The sequence below is a fragment of the Dipodomys merriami genome, unplaced genomic scaffold (assembly GCF_024711535.1).
Source record: "Dipodomys merriami isolate MVZ:Mamm:240054 unplaced genomic scaffold, mDipMer1.0.p SCAF_22, whole genome shotgun sequence".
Classification (NCBI taxonomy): Eukaryota; Metazoa; Chordata; class Mammalia; order Rodentia; family Heteromyidae; genus Dipodomys; species Dipodomys merriami.
In genome coordinates this window covers 9,446,084-9,463,710 of record NW_027203604.1, presented here as the reverse complement: position 1 = coordinate 9,463,710, position 17,627 = coordinate 9,446,084, and the positions used below count along the sequence as shown (strand labels likewise).

Sequence of the window (17,627 nt, the reverse complement as noted above, 5' to 3'; positions counted from 1 at the left end):
GGGCAGATATAGTAAGTCCAGGTCTCCAGTCAAACCCCACATCTACCTACATCACTGGGATGTGAGATCCTCACACGGTACTCTCAGGAAATCATATCTCCATAGCAGGGACATCACCTTCCTGGCTCTGAGCTACCATCACCCATCAGGAGACCTAGGAACTGCTTAGTGCAGCCACACAAACTCTCAGATATAGAAGTCACCTTTCTCACCCCTCTTGGACTTAGTTTCCCCATCAACCCAGTGGAACTTGTCAAGTTCCATGCATCCAATTTCACTGCAAGAGCAGCAGCTACCAGGATCAGGGATGACTAGAAAAGAACTAGCAAGATTCTACCTCGGAGAAGGTTCTCAGAGGCTATATGGTACATGGCTGGGAGGGCCTTAGACAAAGCTACATGGAGAAATAAAAACTCGGGCTTTAGCTGTCCCCTGTCCTGCTCAGCCCTGCCTGCCCCAAACTCCTGCCTTGGCTGAGGTGGCAGGGTCAAGGCAAGGACTCCACCAGGTTGGTTACTGTGATCCTTGTGAGAATGTCTAATCCTGGATGCTGCTGCTACCACAGATCCAGTGGTAGATGCGGTCGTGGAGAAGGGAAATTGACTGAGAATGTGCAGTCATCCTAGAGATCTTCCAGGGACCATGTGGCCCAGAGGGTACATAATCTGTTCAGAGTCACACAGCTGGATGTTCTCTGTCTCATCCAATGTATGCTGGGCACTGCCCTGGGTGTGTGGACCCTGCTGAAGCAACCCCTGGCTGGAAATGCTGAGAACAGGTCCATAAAAAGCACACAAGCTGACAGCTGGGTATGCCTTAGAGAAACCAGCAACACATCACAGAGGCCTGGAAGCAGGAGCATACAGAGAGCTAGACTTGGGACAAAGCTAGTCTGAGTCAGCTTCCCAAGGGTATGTGCCAGTAGACAGACAGAAGATAAAGAAGCTGGAGAAAGGTTGTGGAATCTCAGAGCAGGAGCCAAAAGCTGAGGTGTGGGCAGGCAATGTCTCAGAGTAGTCAATAGAGGAGGCAAGTAGGTAGCAGGAAAACCCAAGAAAGGACAGGACATCTAGGACAGGGAGACTGGAGTATCCAGTTTTGTTGAGGAGTCAGTTAAAGTCAGGAAGGAAAAGCTAGGTTGAACACATAGTAATAGTGACAGAGCGACTAGAAAAAAAGGAAGAAGAAAATATTATAATCATAGACAACTGAGCAAGGCCAGGGATACCAAGGTGGTACCAAGTAAGCTTAGGACGCCAGAAGTCTCCCACTAGGTAGAGATTAGCATTGGTAAATCCAGACCTCTAGCTCTTATCTCACTGGTGAGAGTTCCTAATTCATACCAAATCCAACTGGAAAATCAAAAGTACAATCCACAGAATAGGAAAGAAGTATTTTCATATGAGATAGAAAAGTGTATTGTGTGGGAAAAGTTACATTCCATTACTTGAAATGTTGGATAAAATGCCAGGCATTCAGATGACCTTGTTGGATGACACTTCATGACTTCTAGAGACACCAGCCAGGAGAATAGGGTAAGAAGAGATAGAGAGTAATGGGACAGAATTGAGCGTCCAGAAGTAAGTCCTTGCACTATGTACAGAAATAGAAGATCAGGGAGGGGAGCGGAAAGAAGAGTGAAAGAGAACAAAGATTATAAAAGCAAGTTGCTGTTCCTAAAAAACTTTTGACTTAGCATGTATCAAAGAATAAACTGTAGTTGCTACAGTGACAAAACTTTGAGAAGAAAACAATGATAAAGCTTCATGTCCTTGGAGTTGATAAAGGATTCTGAGCTATGACAACAAAAGCACAAGGAAAAGAGAAAGATCAGATAAACTGGACAGCATCAAAATTACTTGTCTGCTTCAAAGGATACTAAAAATACAGAAGTACTTTTACCACAGAATCGGGAAGAGTATTTCCAAGCCTATATCTGATAAGGGACATACATGTAAGAATATATAATAATGAACATTATTTTGTATTACAACTCAATAATAAAAAGGAAAAAAAAAAGGACAAGACAACGGATCTCACTAGGCCTTTCTCCAAGATACACAAAGAACCCTGAACACAAGGAAAGGCTACTCAGCATCTCTAGTCACCAGAAAAATACAAATGAAAACACGTGAGGTGGTACTTCACACATTAGGATAGCCAGAATAAAAAAACTAACCATACACGGCTGGCAGAAATGTTAAATAATGTGCCTCTGCTTTAGAATAGCCCAGAAGGTCCTCAAACAATTACAGAAGGAATTACCATAGGACACAGCAATTCTGCTCTTAGAAAAAATGAAAACATATGACTACACAAACACATTTGTACATAAATACTTAAACAAGAATTATTCATAGTAGTCAAAATGTAGAAACAATCCAAATGCCCATCACTTAAGAATGGATAAACAAAAAAAATATTTTGTCATACAATGGAATATTACTCAGCCAAAAAAGGAATGAAGTACTGGTGAATACAATGTGAACAAAAGTAGATTAGTAGTTGCTTAAGGTTGTGGGGAAGGGGGTGTAAGACAGGGGTAATGAATAAAGGTATTTCTTTTGGGGGGATGAGGAAAAGGTTCTAAAATTGACTGGTGAAGATGCATGACTCTAGGCACATTTAAAAAGCCATTAATTCTTCACTTTAAACCAGTGAATTATAACTTAGTAAACATAGAAGCAGGGAAGAAGATGGAGGAGAAATAAAATACTTTACACATAGAGTAAGGATAAAAGTGACACTGGATTCTTAACAAAAATCACATAAACAAGAAGGGAGTGGGGAATACATTTAAAACATCAAAAGAAAACCCCACAAACTTAACATTCTTAACAAACTTAACAGTAATATTCTTCCAAAGCGAAGAAATGAAGATTGTCAGACAAAAACAAACCATCTGACAGCTGTGGGCAGCTGGACTGGGGGCAGCATCTAGTAGCTGCTTTTTCTCACCAGGCCACTGCCTGCCTTCATAGGAGGCCTGCTTGGGCTCCCAGCATGGGCCTGGGCCTCATGCAGAGCAAAGGTGTGGGCATCAGAAAATCTCTACAGACACCTCAAGACATCCACCAAGGTGCAGAGACACCACCAGGCAGGTGTCAGGCATAAGAGGTAGGGCGAGAAATGCTTTCTTCCCAAAGAGAAGTCTCTGGCACCATCTTCTGTCCCCCTCACCAGCCCCTGACAGATGCCAACAAAGGGGGAAAGCCATCCACAAGAGTGCTGGGGCCCAGGTGGGGGAATCCCCTGTCTCCAGAACAGGTTCTTGGTTCCCTCCCCACCCACTCTCTTGGAATGACTGACAGGGACAGACTTCTACGGCTACAGTAGGTGAAGGGAGAAGGGCCCACCTCTTGGGCCCCACCCCATCCAGGTCCCATCTGAGAAAGGCCCTCTTACCTGGGGAAGGTCCGACTCCGCAATTCCTTGATGAAGACCTGGCTGCCATTCTGCACTGGCTTCACATCAGGTGTCTGCCCTGGACCGTGTTTGTGCCAAGTCCGTTTCTTCTTGACTGTTGGGGAGACAGGAGTTGAGATACATCACCAAACACAGCCCACCTGGCCTCTGTGGTCCTCATACCCATGGCTCTGAAATAGGACCCAATGGGAATCCAAGGGGCAGCAAAGAAGTTGGGAAGCCTATGGACACAGCGAAACCCAACACTTCTCCTAAGGAACAGCCCCCAAGGTCCCTCTACCTACACATGCATACACACATACCCATACATGGAAGAGCCCACCTCTTTGCCCTCAGTCTCAGGACTCCTCTTCACTCCACATTCCCAATGGAACTATGACCTGTTATCACTCTCTGACCCAGAAGCAAGGGTCTCCCAGAACCCCTTCTCATTTAAGACTACCTGAGGTACCACCACCCCATAACTGTAAGGCACCTATTGCTTGGCCCACAGATGCACATACAGGGTCCACCCTATGCAGCAGTGACCAGCTGGGCATGACTGAGCTGAGCTGGGGTCACTGGTAGTAACGTCTTTGAACATTGCCTTTGAGGGAAGAAAACAACCAGGAGGGGGTTGGTATCCCATTAGGGAAGTAAGCTAGGCTGGAAGAATCTCTAGGTACTAGAATCCCCAGAGTATAACACTGCCATCAGGAGCTACCAAGCACATTTCAGCCCCAGCAGCCCAAGGTCAACACTGATGCCCAGCAGAGACCCTGCCCTTCTGCAACCCAGATAAATGTATGCTGCTTTGGTCAGCAAGAACAGATTACTACCCAGGCTGTAGTACTTACGCGTGGACTTTCCATGGGTTTTCTCACAGTTCGGGCAGTGGTAAATGTCAATGTCTGGAGCCTCCTCTTCTTCCACCCCAACACAGCTGAAACGGAAGGAGACAGACTGTGACCCTTACATTTCATCTCCCTTAGAAGCGTCTACCCGCCAAGCCTGAGGGAGGGTCCCTGCTCACAGAATGGGACTAAAGCCAGATATAACAGCCTTGTGTGGAGATTACGGTTCTCCGGGACAGAGGGGAAGGAAAGGGCTGCACAGTGGCCTTCCTGGATCTAAATCTTCAGCCAAGACCCAGTGTTAGAGATGGTTACTATGAGGAGCTACTGAATAAGCCACTCATCCACAGGCTGCCTCAGTGAGGGCCATCACCACCCTGGCACTCCAGAGCCCAGGGATGGCAAGAGATGTCTCAGCCAAGACACACCCATCACTTCCCCATGAAACATTCTGGAGCAAAGAACAGACCTAAGGCCATCCCATATGGACACCAGCCTAGTTCTGCCTCTGAGAGTTCATGGCAAGGCCTAGGTGGCAGGCCTGTCTTCCTCAATCCCTGGATTTCCTCCAGGCCCCTACAAACTTGCTTGGAGATTTATCCCAGGAGAGAGCTGTCTACTAAGCAGGCATTGGCCTCATCACTATTGAGAGGTATTTAGGAAATGATGATGGTGTCAAAGGATATAACACAAAATATTGAAAAGCTTCTAGAGACAATTCTAACAACAGAAATGTATTGTTCCATTCTACTAATCCTGAGATATGAGGATCATGGTTTGAAGCCAGTCTGGGCAGGAAAGGCTGTGAGACTATATCCAATAAACCATCAAAAAGCCACAAATAGAGCGAGGTATGGCTCAAATGGTAGAGCACTTAAATGCAAAAGCTCATGGACAGCACCAAACCCTAAGTTCAAGCCCAAGGACACACACACACACACACACACACACACACACGCACGCACGCACGCATGCACGCACGCACGCAACAGAAGAGCAGCCATCTATAATATGTGGTGAGAACTCAGCCCAGCAAGGGCAAGACCCAGGACAGTTCAAAATCCCATTACTACCAGATGATGATGATGATGATGATGATGATGATGATGATGATATGGCATTTTTCTTTGGGTCAACTACAGAATATTATATAGGAGAAACTCAGGGAAATGAGACACCTGGATACCATCAACATGAACTAGGCAGATAGTTTTTACTTAGGGCAAACACTACTAATCCATCAAAAACCAAGGTTCCAAATATTGGTTTCAGTCACACAACATGACTGAATTTTTCTTTTGTTTTATTTTCTATGTGGGAACTTGAAGGTGCTGATACCAATTTTATTCCCATCAAATTAATAGGACATTTTTTAACACTGATGTAAAAATGAAGAGACTAGGAAATAGGAACAAAATGATTCCTGTGGGCAGTGTATGTTGCCAGAGCTAGTCAGGAGACCCAAACCCCTGTTCCCACTGGATGGTAAGCTCACCCTAACAAATGGACTCCAAAATTCCTTCACACCAGTTTTTTTTGGTCAGTCATAGGGCTTGAACTCAGGGCCTCAATGCTATCTCTGAGCAATTTTGTTTAAGGCTAGCATTCTACTACTTTAAGCCATGGAGCTACTTCTGGATTTCTGGTGGTTAATTAGAGGTAAGAGTTTCATGGACTTTCCTACCCTCCTCAGTAGCTAGGATTAGAGGCATGAGCCACCAGTACCTGACTCAACTTGTTAGTTTCTTATCTTGGTTAGAAGATAAAAAAGAGGAGGGGGAGGGGAAAGGAGGGATGGGAGAAGGGGAGGGGAGACAACTTATTTGTCCATATACAGAAACCAACTATGTTGTCTAGTTGGTGTCCATGGCCAATGTGGACATGAATGACAAGAGCAGCTGGTAATGTTACAGATGAACAGAGCCTGGAGATTAGACCAGATGCTAGGAGTTGGCTCAGCTACATCAGGGTTGGGAGATGGTGAGAGTTTCCCTCTTCTACTGCCTAAACTCAACCATTGTGAAAGCAGTATATACTGCAGTGCAGATGTTAAGCCTGGTCTTATAAATGGCCACTTAGCACTTAGCATAAGCTGAGGATATAGGTCCCAATCCTCAGCCCAGCCTCTGAGCCACTCACAGTCACCTTGACCAATGTCAAGAGGAACCACCAGGACCTCCCTGGATTGGAGCCATATGGCACATGGGCTCCTGGGGAGGGAAGCTCAGTGTGGCTAAAGTAATGTTTTCAGGAATCTGTGCTCTCAGGTCTAAGCATCAAGAAGGGCATTATTTCTGACTTTTTACAACCTTCAGGTATCACCTGATGATGGGAAAGCAAATGCCTTAGCAAATTTTTCTCTCATCCAAATGCAGGGCTCTTAAATGAGAGCAAGTAAAATATTTATGTATAAATGAGCCCAGCAATGAGAAAATCAACCAAACCAAATGTTGATAAGCACTTAGCTAGACTGACCAAGAGAGAAAAAGAGAGAAGACTAAAATTGCTGAAACTATAAATGAAAGTAAAGACTCTGGTACTGGCCTTAAGGAAATAAAAAGAACTATTATAAAATACTATTATAGGGGCTGGGAAGGTGGTTCAGTGGTAGAGTGTTTGCCTTGCATGATGAGGCTCTGGGTTCGATTCCTCAGTACCACATAAGCAGAAAAAAAAAAGCCGGAAGTGGCACTGTGGCTCAGGTGGTAGAGAACTAGCCTTGAGCTGAAGAGCTGAGGGACAGCGCCCAGGCCCAGAGTTCAGGCCCACAACCGGACCAAAAAAAAGTGAGTGAGCAATCCAGCCAAGTATGAGACACTGAGTTCAAATCTGGGTACCAGGGGGAAAAAATTCCCAAAGCAGACATTACACACAATGATAATCAGCTAAAAGCTCTTCCACAAGATCACAAATTAGATAGGGTGCTGCTGTCACCATTCTTGCTCCACATGGTAATAGAAGTCCTAGCTAGAGCAATTAGGCAAGAAAATGAAGTAAACGCATCCAACCTGCAAAGAAGTAAAAATGATATTTATTCACATAACATAGTTCTTAGGAGAGAGGCACAGAAATGGAGGGATAACTGGTGAACAAATGCAGCAGTAGTAGCCACTAGATACTGTTGAAAGTGAACTATACAACTTGTGAGTGTAGATTGAAGGGAAAAGCTGTGAGAAAGCAAGGGAAGGGGTGACATTTCCCAAAAAGAAATGTACTCTTTACCTGACATGCAATTGTAACTCCTTTGTATAGCCCCATAATAATAATAATAATAATATACCTGAAAGAAATTTCATCTCCCTACCAAAGTATCTGACCCCACAGTTCCAAGGATGGGGACAGCCTCATCACGACTTCAGGAAGCAGTCAACATGAGCCCACTTCTCAGGTGAGGTAGCCAAAGCTCAGGGTAACATTCACGGACCAGCCAGCAACAGAACTGAGCATTGTGAGTATGTGAGTGTGTGACCATGCTCCATACCTCTCGGGGGGCAAACAGCAGGTAGGGATGCAGCTCAGAGTCTGGTCCCCATGCTCTCCATGTCTCCTATGCAGCCCTCATGAGTTCTGGGCTCTACATGAGCACCAGCTGAAGAAGGTGCTATCTTGGGGACTGGAAGGGTGGATGCTCTGAGACAACACCCCGCCCCCCATGGCTTCCTCCTTCCAATACTCCTTACTATCCCATACCCACCTGGAAATAAACTGGACAGCACAGGTCAGAGGCAGTGGCTCATCTCAGCAGGATGGCCAACTGATTTTGAACAGGAAGGTCCAGGAAATGACAGGGAAGAGAGAGGTGGCTTTAACAGCCAAGTTCTTCTGTTTCTGTTCCAAATGGACTCAGAGAACAGAGGGCCTCATCTTCCCTAACCCAGGGAGAACTAGGACCTGGGCCAGAGGTAGGTATAGTACCCACGGGGCCAGGCCAGGGATGACAACAGGATCCACTTGCTCACTTACCGCAGCCAGAGGAAGCAGAATATCTAAAGGAACCCATGTTAGTGCTGTGCCAGCCCTGAGTCACTGCCCCTACTGCCTGGACCATTAATGGAGAGGCTAGCACCAACTCCCAAGACCCAGCACCTGGGGCCACACAAGACCTAGCTGTGCAAGCCACTAACACTATAGTCACCATCACCCTCACAAGCAGGATGCTCATTGACACTGGTTACTTATTTTATTGTGCCACGGTTAAAACTTTCCAACTGCCCCTAAGAAATAGATGGGAAATGATTTTAAAAGAAGAAGAAAGAAAAGGAAGAGGAAGAGAAGAAGGAAGGAAAAGAAGGAAAAGGGAGGAGGAAGGAGGAAGAAGAAGGAGAGGAAATAGGGAGGGGGAGAAGAAGGAGGAAGAGAAGGGAGGAAAAGGATGGGGAGAAGGAAGAGAAGAGAGGAGGAGAAAAAGGAAGGAAGAGGAGGATGAGGAAGAGGAGAGCCAGGTACTGGTGGCTCACACCTGTAATCCTAGCTATTCAGGAAGCTGAGCTCTGGAGAATTAAGGTTTGAACACAGATTGGGCAGAAAAGTCTGCAAGACTCCATCTCCAATTAACCAGGAAAACAAACAAACAAAAGCCAGAATGGAGGCATATACCATGATATACCATCAGCCAGGAGCAAACAGGCTAAATGAGAGTATAAGGCCCCGAGTTTACCTACTACAGGCAAAAGGAGACAGACAGACAAAGACAGAGAGAAATAGAGACAACAGTTACAGAAAAATGTTATATATTCTTCTAAGATAAGCAAGTGGTAAATGATGCTGCTGATTCTGAATAGGATTTAACAACTTTGTGGTTATGTGGTCCCTATAGCCCTGGTATGTTATTAATATTGTCCACCGAATGACAGGAAATGTGGCTTCCTGACACTACTTTGTAGCCCTTATGTGAAGAATCTATTAATTCGTTTAAAGGCAAAAAAAGAACTATTCGTTTATTGTTATTTCAATCCCCTGTCATTCATGCAAAGTGAGCAAATGATAGTGAATATCAGTTTGAAAATTCCTGCAGTTCATGTCTCAGTGATCCTGTCTGCTCTGCCCTCTGCAGGACACCACTATGGGACACCTGACACTTAAGCAATTGGCAGATTTTGGGTACCCAGAATGTGTATGACACAGATATATGTTGGCTAGTTTTTTTTTTTTAATTGTATTTTATTTTATTTGAGAACATACTGTACAGAGGGGCTACAATTACATGGGCAGGATAATGCATACATTTCTTACCAAGCATTGCAGCCTCCTCCTTTGTTTACCCTTCACTTCCCTTCCCCGCCTCCCCCCTCCCCCCACCCATATGTTGGCTAGTTTGTATACATACTATGTTGAGATCTGTGTGCTGGTTTGTGCACATATGTCCATATCTGCACATGCATGTGTGTTCCTGTGCACTATACCCATCTTGCCTCTGAGGCACCTCCAGTGCGGGAACAGAGGTGAAGGGTGGTGGCATGTTTAGAAGGCCTAGGAGCAGAAACATTATCTCACTTCACTGTACCACTAGGTGAAGTCAGTTGGTTTCATCTGAGCCAGTTGTGACCCCAGCAGCAGAAGATGAAAACTAATGCAGTACCTAAAGCCCCGTAACTAGAAAGATAATAGAATTTCCCAGCACAGAGTTGGATGGAGGTGGGGAATAAGATAGAAAAAAAAAAAAAAAGAAGAAGCTGACAGAAGGTTAGGAAGGGCAGAACTCAGTGTCCTGCAGGGACACAAAACCCCATTAAGTTCTCTAAAAAAGTCTGTCTGCAGCTGGGCGCTGGTGGCTCACGCCTGTAATCCTAGCTACTCAGGAGGCTGAGATCTGAGGATCACCGTTCAAAGCCAGCCCGGACAGGAGAGACCGTGAGACTCCTATCTCCAATAAACCACCATAAAACCGGAAGTGGTGCTGTAGCTCAAGTGGTAGAGCGCTCACCTTGAGCTGAAGAGCTGAGGGACAGCACTCATGCCCAGAGTTCAAGCCCCACGACCGACAAAAAAAAAGTCTGTCTGCTCTCCAGAAAACCTATGCTCTGTCCCAGTGTAAAACCCTAACCCTGCCACTTACCATTGCTCTGTGGAGGACGCCCAGAAGAGAAAGCGACTACTCTGAAGCTGTCCTGCAGGAATACTTGCTCTGCAGATGGCCAAAGGCCTGTCAATTTGGGAGTATCTGAACCATAGCCCAAGTGTCAAGGTATAAGATGTGCAGTGACAGCCTGCCTATAGAGCCATGCTCTGCTGCAGATTCCAGGCCATAGAGTCCTGTGGAACTCCACATGGGCTCAGGCTACCTTTAGTAGAGCTTGAGGGTCCAGCACAAAAGCTCAAGGAAGAGCCAGGTACCAGTGGCTCACATCTGTAATCTTTAGCTATGTAAGAGGGTAAGATTTGAGGATCAAGTTTCAAAGCCAGCCTGAGCAGAAAAAAACTGTGACATTCTTACCTCCAATTAACCAGCTATAAGTCAGAAGTGGAGGTGTGGCACAAGAAGTAGAGCACTAGCCTTGAGTGATGAGAATGCAGTCCTGAGTTCAAGCCCCAGTACTGGCATCAAAAACAACAACCAAAAAAACAAAAAAACAAAAAACAAAAAAATCAAGGATGGATGATAGAATCCTAAGCCAGCCCCCACCCAGGCATCCTAACCATGTCAACTTCTTTGCATTTCCAAGTCTGGAATTAGCAGACCTAAATATCGCCATCAGATTGCATTTGCAGGGTTTTTTTCTATAAAAGAACACTGGCTTACAAGAAACTACACTTTTATAACCCCGTTTAAAGTATTCTTTTTTTTTTCTAAATTATAGGAAGAGACTTAGAGGAGGAGGAGGAGGAGGAGGAAGGAGAAGGAGGAAGAGGAAGAAGAGCAGCAGCAGCAATAGTAGTAGTAGTAGTAGTAGTAGTAGTAGTTAATAGTAGTAGTAGTGGCTTCTATTTTAATACCACAGGAAAAGTGGACAAGCAGAGTCCTCATCTGACTTCCAGTCCTCTGTAGAATCTGGAGGGGGGATTGAGGCACATAGTAGGAGCTCCACTGATGGTAGGCATGAATTCAAAGCAGCAATCATTACTAGAAATGGTCCTCTGGTAAAATTTAACCCTTAATAATACTACCATGTAATGCAGGAGGGGCTGCAGGGGGCACATACTCTCATCCTTCTATTTAGGGGACCAAGGTTAGGAAGGGGTCTCCTTTACCTGACTCAGTGGCAAGAACTTTGAAAGGTTTATAGCCTTCAGGCAAAGAATAGATGTGCACAAAGATTCATGCTTAAGGTAGTACCTCCCAATTATTCAAAATAACAAAAATTAGGAACAACATACATCTTCAGGGAGTAAGGAGCAGGTAACAAAGTCATGTGATTCCCACATGAGTTTATACAGCTATTTAAACTCTCCATCTTGGGGCCCGGGCACTGGTGGCTCACGCCAGCAATCCTAGCTACTCAGGAGGCTGAGATCTGAGGATCACAGTTTGAAACCAGCCAGGGCAGGAAAGTCCAGGAGATTCTTATCTCTAATGAATCACCAAAAAGTCAGAACTGAAGCTGTGGCTCGAGTGGTAGAGTGCCAGACTTGAGAAAAAAGCTCAGAGACAATGCCTAGGCCCTGAGTTCAAGCCCTAGGACTGGCACAAAAGAAAAAAAAAATCTATCATCTTGGGCTAGGGATGTAACTCAATGGTGGTATCCTTCCTAGCATAAACAAGACCCTGGGCTTAATACTCAGCATTGCCAAAACAAACAAACAAAAAGCTTACCACCTTAAAAGTGTTTGAGTTCAGAAGTTTAAGGTCTATGCACATACTAAATACTACAGCATTTCCTCTGTATTTGATGATGACCATGTTCTTTTTTAAATTGTTCTGAACTTCTTAAGTAACTGAAAATGAGCTTATCACTGAAAATGGGCTTTTGTAATCTACAATTAAAAGGCTGGTTCATTTTGAAGGCTAGCCTCTTTTAGTCATCTCTTCCTCCTTTCCTATTCCTGATGCCCCTCAGAAGATTCCTGAGCCTTCTTGAGGAAGGCTGGGGACCCGTGACTCAGGAACACTGTGGCAAAGAGGCTCTTGCTATTCAAAGTCCCTTCCAGAGTTCACAAGGAGCATGGTGGACAGGACAGAAGAGGAACTAACAGGATGGCAGGTAGTCTGGTGCCATGACCCGCAGCGAAGCACGTGGGGGTAACTAACTACCCAAGACACATAAAAACTCTGAGTTTTGATTGCCACTGCCAACTGTGTGGCCCCAAGAGGCACTCAACCTCAGTGTCTCAGACTCTTTCTCTACAACAGTAGAACAACATATCCCATAGCAGACAATTAGAGGGGTATATGTACCATGCGGGCAACAGGGCCTGGCGCACACTAGGTGACAGTAAAGATAGTTTACTGCTTGTCACAGTTATCACGCCTGTCTGGCGTTTACACATGACTTTGCTGGGTTGTACATTTCTGGAGTGGATGCTATGGGTGCAGGTTGCAGGCAGGGGTCAGGTTGCCTCTACAAAGTATACACTGGGGACTCTTGATGAGGTGAGTCCCACGGGTCCTTTCTAAATTAGGGCGTGAAAAAAAGAGCATAGTGCCTGGCAGGTCTGCTATGCTTAGGGGGGGGTTCCCACTCATCAATGTGACCTAGAGTCCCACTCTGTATTGCATCATAGGAACTTCTGAAAAGCTTTGGAAAATCTAGATCCCAATTCCCACCTGCCCATGGAACCTGCTGGCTTAGAATCTATTCCTAAAGACAAGCCAGGCCTGGCTCTATGCATTGAGGCCTGTCTTAGTCCTTTGGTAAAGTTGGAGAATGAGGCCCAAGTGGCTCTATCATCTCTTACTAGGTTTGCCAAGACCCACTAGGGCTGTGACTTCAGTTATTGAGACCACAGAATCCTGTGTAGACAAGCAACCCAAGTATAGAGCCTATGCCCATCCTTGTTTTCTTGTTAGCATCTTCATACTGGCCCATGGACCCTGGGCCAAGCTGCTAGCTTTGAGTCAATTATGTGGGAATTCCTTTATTATCCACATATCTAGAATGGACTTGTTTACAGAAAAGCCCAAGTGGTGATTGGAAATCACACACAGAGCACACCTCCCTAAATCTGCAGTGAGTCATTTAGTGGTGATTGAGCCCAGGTCACTTAGCCCTAAAGCAAAGGGCTTTTCTGGGAACATCTCAAAAGTCCTGACAGCCAATGTTCTGAGACCAAGCAACCTGAAAATCCAGCCCTAGCTAGCCTCACTCCCAAAGGAAGCAGAGAAACCATGGAGTTCCAATGATAGCCCAACTACACATGGAGGACACAACAGAGACAGATGTCCCCTGGCCTAGGAGAAGACAGGAGAATGGATGGCACCAAGATCCAAGTCCCTTATGGTAACTTAGCAGAAATAAGGCATTTCTTAGGGTTTCCCTCCGAAAATCAGACCTCTGATGCAGTCTAAAGTACAAAAACACACCAGCATTTATTATTTAGAATAGGTATTCACCAGAGAGAAGGCAGCAAGGTACACAAGCTTGTTGCTCTAATTAAAGCCACACCAGTCTAGCCATGATATATGCCTAAGGAGCAGTGGTCCCTCTCATATCTTCATGGATACACAGAAGGTGGGAGACCTTTCTTAAACCTGTAGGGGGGCTCACTGCCATCACCACCTGTTGGGTGCAAAACTCAAGACAATGGAACATATGCCCATTATCAGGGACCAAAATAAATGACCACTCACAAGCAAGTTGTATACACATAGGGAGCTCTTGATCTAGTCCTGAAACACATACTAAGGATGCAGTAAACAATCAGAAGACTCATTTTTGTAGGAAATAACACAAGGAAGTGATATCTTCCAGTCTAGCAATTTACAGAAATGGACACACAAATTACTTTTTGATCTAGGAGAAAGTATGCTGTCCACTGGAACTTCTCTGAGGTTTCTCATCTATCATGACAGCAGAGATCAAAAAGTTTAGAGAGTTCTTGGTGTTACCAATTGTGGTAGTCAGCTTTCCATCTTTGCAATGAAACACCTCAGATAATAAAGCTTTATTGGCTCTCTGTTTCACAAGTTCAGTCCATGGTCCCTTGGCTCTGCAGCCTTTGGGCCTGCAGCAGGACAGTATGTCCTGGGGAAGTATGTGGTACAAGAGGCCTGTTTATCTCAGACAGCAGGCAGTAAAGACAGAGAGGAAGCTGAGGAGTCAGGGTCCCAATATGCCCTTTAAGGGTATACCCTCAATAACCTAACTTCCTCCAACGGACTCACCATCTAAAATTTTCACCATGTGTCCAATCTCATCACAAGCTGGGGGCCTAACTTTCAACACGGCTATGGAGGACATTCAAGATCCAAACTATAGCACCCTTCAGACCAACAAATGTTCTCGACCATTCTTGGCAGGAAGCTACATTAGTACAAGTTCTTGAGTGAGAACAGCTGATATTGTAAATACATACATGCATGCACACACACACACACACACACACACACACACACACACACACACACACACATACACACACACCTATTGTATATCCTCCTCAGAACTACCTGTGGATATAAACAGCCAAAGACCTGAACTAGAATAAAGTTTCCACTTTATATACTGAGGGTCAGTATACTAAAGTGTCAGGAAATAAAAACTATACCTTGATGATCTGGACAATCTCCAGGTCATACTGTTCAGCAAGAGCATCAATTGCCAAAGAATTTAAGCTACACCTAAGCATTATTTTTGGGTGTGTGTAAGGGAATGAAAGAAACATGCTTCACTGTGGTAAAAAATGTTCTGGAAAGATACATCTATGAAAGTTTGGTGCCTGTGGTCAGCTGTAAAGGGAAGACAGACTCTTCACTGAGAAGTTGTGATCATTGAATTTTTTCGTATGTCTATCTATTGCTATCAACCCAACAAAAATGTATTAAAGGTGTGTGTGTGTGTGTGTGTGTGTGTGTGTGTGTGTGTGTGTGTGTGTGTGTGTGTGTTACTGTGGATGGAATGGAATACAGGGTCTTGAACATGTTAGGCAAATACTCTACTAGTGAGCTATTTCTCCTTCCCTGCCATTAATGGATATTTTTCTTTTCTTTCCTCATTGCTTGCTTGCCTTCATAGTACTAAGGATTCACACTTGCTAAGCAGGCATTCACCACTTGAGGTAGGCTCCAGTACCCCTAGAATTTTTATTTTTCTGATTGCAAGGCTTGAACTTGGTGTTTGTACTCTCACTTGACGTGCTTGCACATAGCTAACACTCTACTGTGTGAACCCCGCCTTAGCCTGTTTTTTTTCCTAGATCATTAGGTAGGGAGTTTCATAGACTTTTCTTCCTAGACTGGCTTTGAACTGATATCCTTCAGGTCTTAGCTTCCTGAGGAGCTACAATTACATGGTATAAGCTTCTGGTAGCTGGATATCTACAATATTTTTAATCATGACAAACTATCTTGGTCAGAGTTATAGGAATCTTTAAAACTATATACCTACCTATATATTTTTAAAGATATTCTTCTGGAAATAAAACTCTTCTCTGACTCTCAGATAAATCCATGTATAGTGTAAATCAAAGGCAACGACTAGTATATTCAGAACTTTCAGGGAAAGTGGCTTGATGCAGACAGAAGGAGGTCCTCAAGCAGCAAAAGACAACAGCTGTATGTCTGCTCCTCCTGTCCAACATTCCGGTTGGTGAGAGGAAGACATGAAAGCTAGGCACAGGATCTTCCCTTGATCAAAAACTTTTGCCCCTTAAGCAGCCTTCTAGAATATGTCTCTAAAGAAAACAGAGAGATTGATGCATCAGAAACCCCTGCTGTCAGTGTGCTCCAAACCAGAATCAATAAAAAATGATCTCAACATCCAGAGAAAACTGACAGAAGGAGGCAGACATGCACAAACATGACAAATAATGCTAGTTGATGGTGATGTATAGAGGATAAAATTCTTGCTTTTGAAATTGTTTATTGCCCTCCCCCACAAAATTACAAAGAATATTACAAGCATGTCTCAAACATGTCTCAAACATACACAAAACAAGTATGAGAACCAGACTTGGATATGGCAAGGACGTTGGAAGTTGGAATTATCAGAACAGGAATATGAAACAACTATGATTAATTTGCTAAGGGCTCTACTGAGAAAAGCAGATTAGAAGATACATGGTCAATGTAAGTAGAGAGATGGAAGCTCTTAAAAGGAAATGCTAGTGACCACAGACATTATAATGGTAAGAAGATGTGTCTGATGGGCAGACTAGATAAAGCTATGGAAAAAATAAATATATATCAATAGAAATTTCCAAAACTAAAATGCAAACAAAAAAAGACAAAAAAGAATATCTAAGAGCTCTGGAACCAAAAGTATAACAAATACATTGGGGGGAAACCAAAAGGAGAAGAGAAAGAGAAAGGGAAAGACGATATATCTGAAGTAACAGTGGCTGATAACTTCCCAAAATTAATATCAGTCACCAAACCACAGGTCTATAAAACATAGAGAACACCAAGCAGGGTAAGTGATAACAAATAAACAAACAAAATTACCGACACAGAGGCAAATCACATTTAAGTCACACACACAAAATCTATCACAAAATCTATCACCAGGAGGTGAGAGGAAAACACATTACTGGTGGAGGAGCAAGAATAGAATGACATAGGACTTCTTAGAAACCATGTAAACAAGAAGCGTATAGAGTGAAACATTTTGTGTTAAGAGGAAAAACTAACCCAGAATACTGAATCCATCAAAATTATCCTTCGAAAGTAAATCAGAAATAATCACTATTACTATAAAAGCCTAAAAAAGGGAATTATAGAGGATATCAGGAAATGGAAAGACCTCCCATGTTCCTGGATAGGCAGAATTAACATAGTGAAAATGGCCATACTGCCAAAATTGATATACACATTCAATGCAATTCCCATTAAAATCCCAATGATGTACTTTACTGAAATAGAGAAAACAATCCAAAAATTCATATGGAACAACAAAAGACCTAGAATAGCCAAAGCAATTCTAGGCAATTCTAGGCAAAAGAAAAGGAGGGATCACAATACCAGATTTCAAGACCTATTATAGAGCCATAATAACAGACAGTTTGGTACTAGCACAAAAAGAGTCCTGAAGACAAGGTACAGATTAGAGGACCCAGAAATAAAACCCCACACGTACAGTCAGTTGATATTTGACGAAGTAGCCAAAGACATACAGTGGAAGAATCATAGCCTCTTCAACTATTGGTGCTGAGAAAACTGGGTGGCTACAGTGGAAGAATCATAGCCTCTTCAACTATTGGTGCTGAGAAAACTGGGTGGCTACATGCAGAAAACTAACCTGTCACCATGCACTAATATCAACTCAAAATGAATTAAAG

At 43.9% G+C, this 17,627-nt stretch overlaps 1 protein-coding gene across 3 annotated transcripts in view; it reads right to left on the bottom strand.

The window, feature by feature from the left end:
- Phf2 (PHD finger protein 2) overlaps positions 1–17,627 on the bottom strand; it is a 90,299-nt gene that overhangs the window by 27,636 nt on the left and 45,036 nt on the right. For all 3 annotated transcript variants that reach the window (XM_070033311.1, XM_070033312.1, XM_070033313.1), the window contains exons 2-3: positions 4,263–4,348; positions 3,406–3,520 (exon numbers count right to left, since the gene is read on the bottom strand). In XM_070033311.1, coding sequence (XP_069889412.1) covers positions 3,406–3,520; positions 4,263–4,348 — 201 coding nt within the window. The remainder of the gene's footprint in view (positions 1–3,405; positions 3,521–4,262; positions 4,349–17,627) is intronic.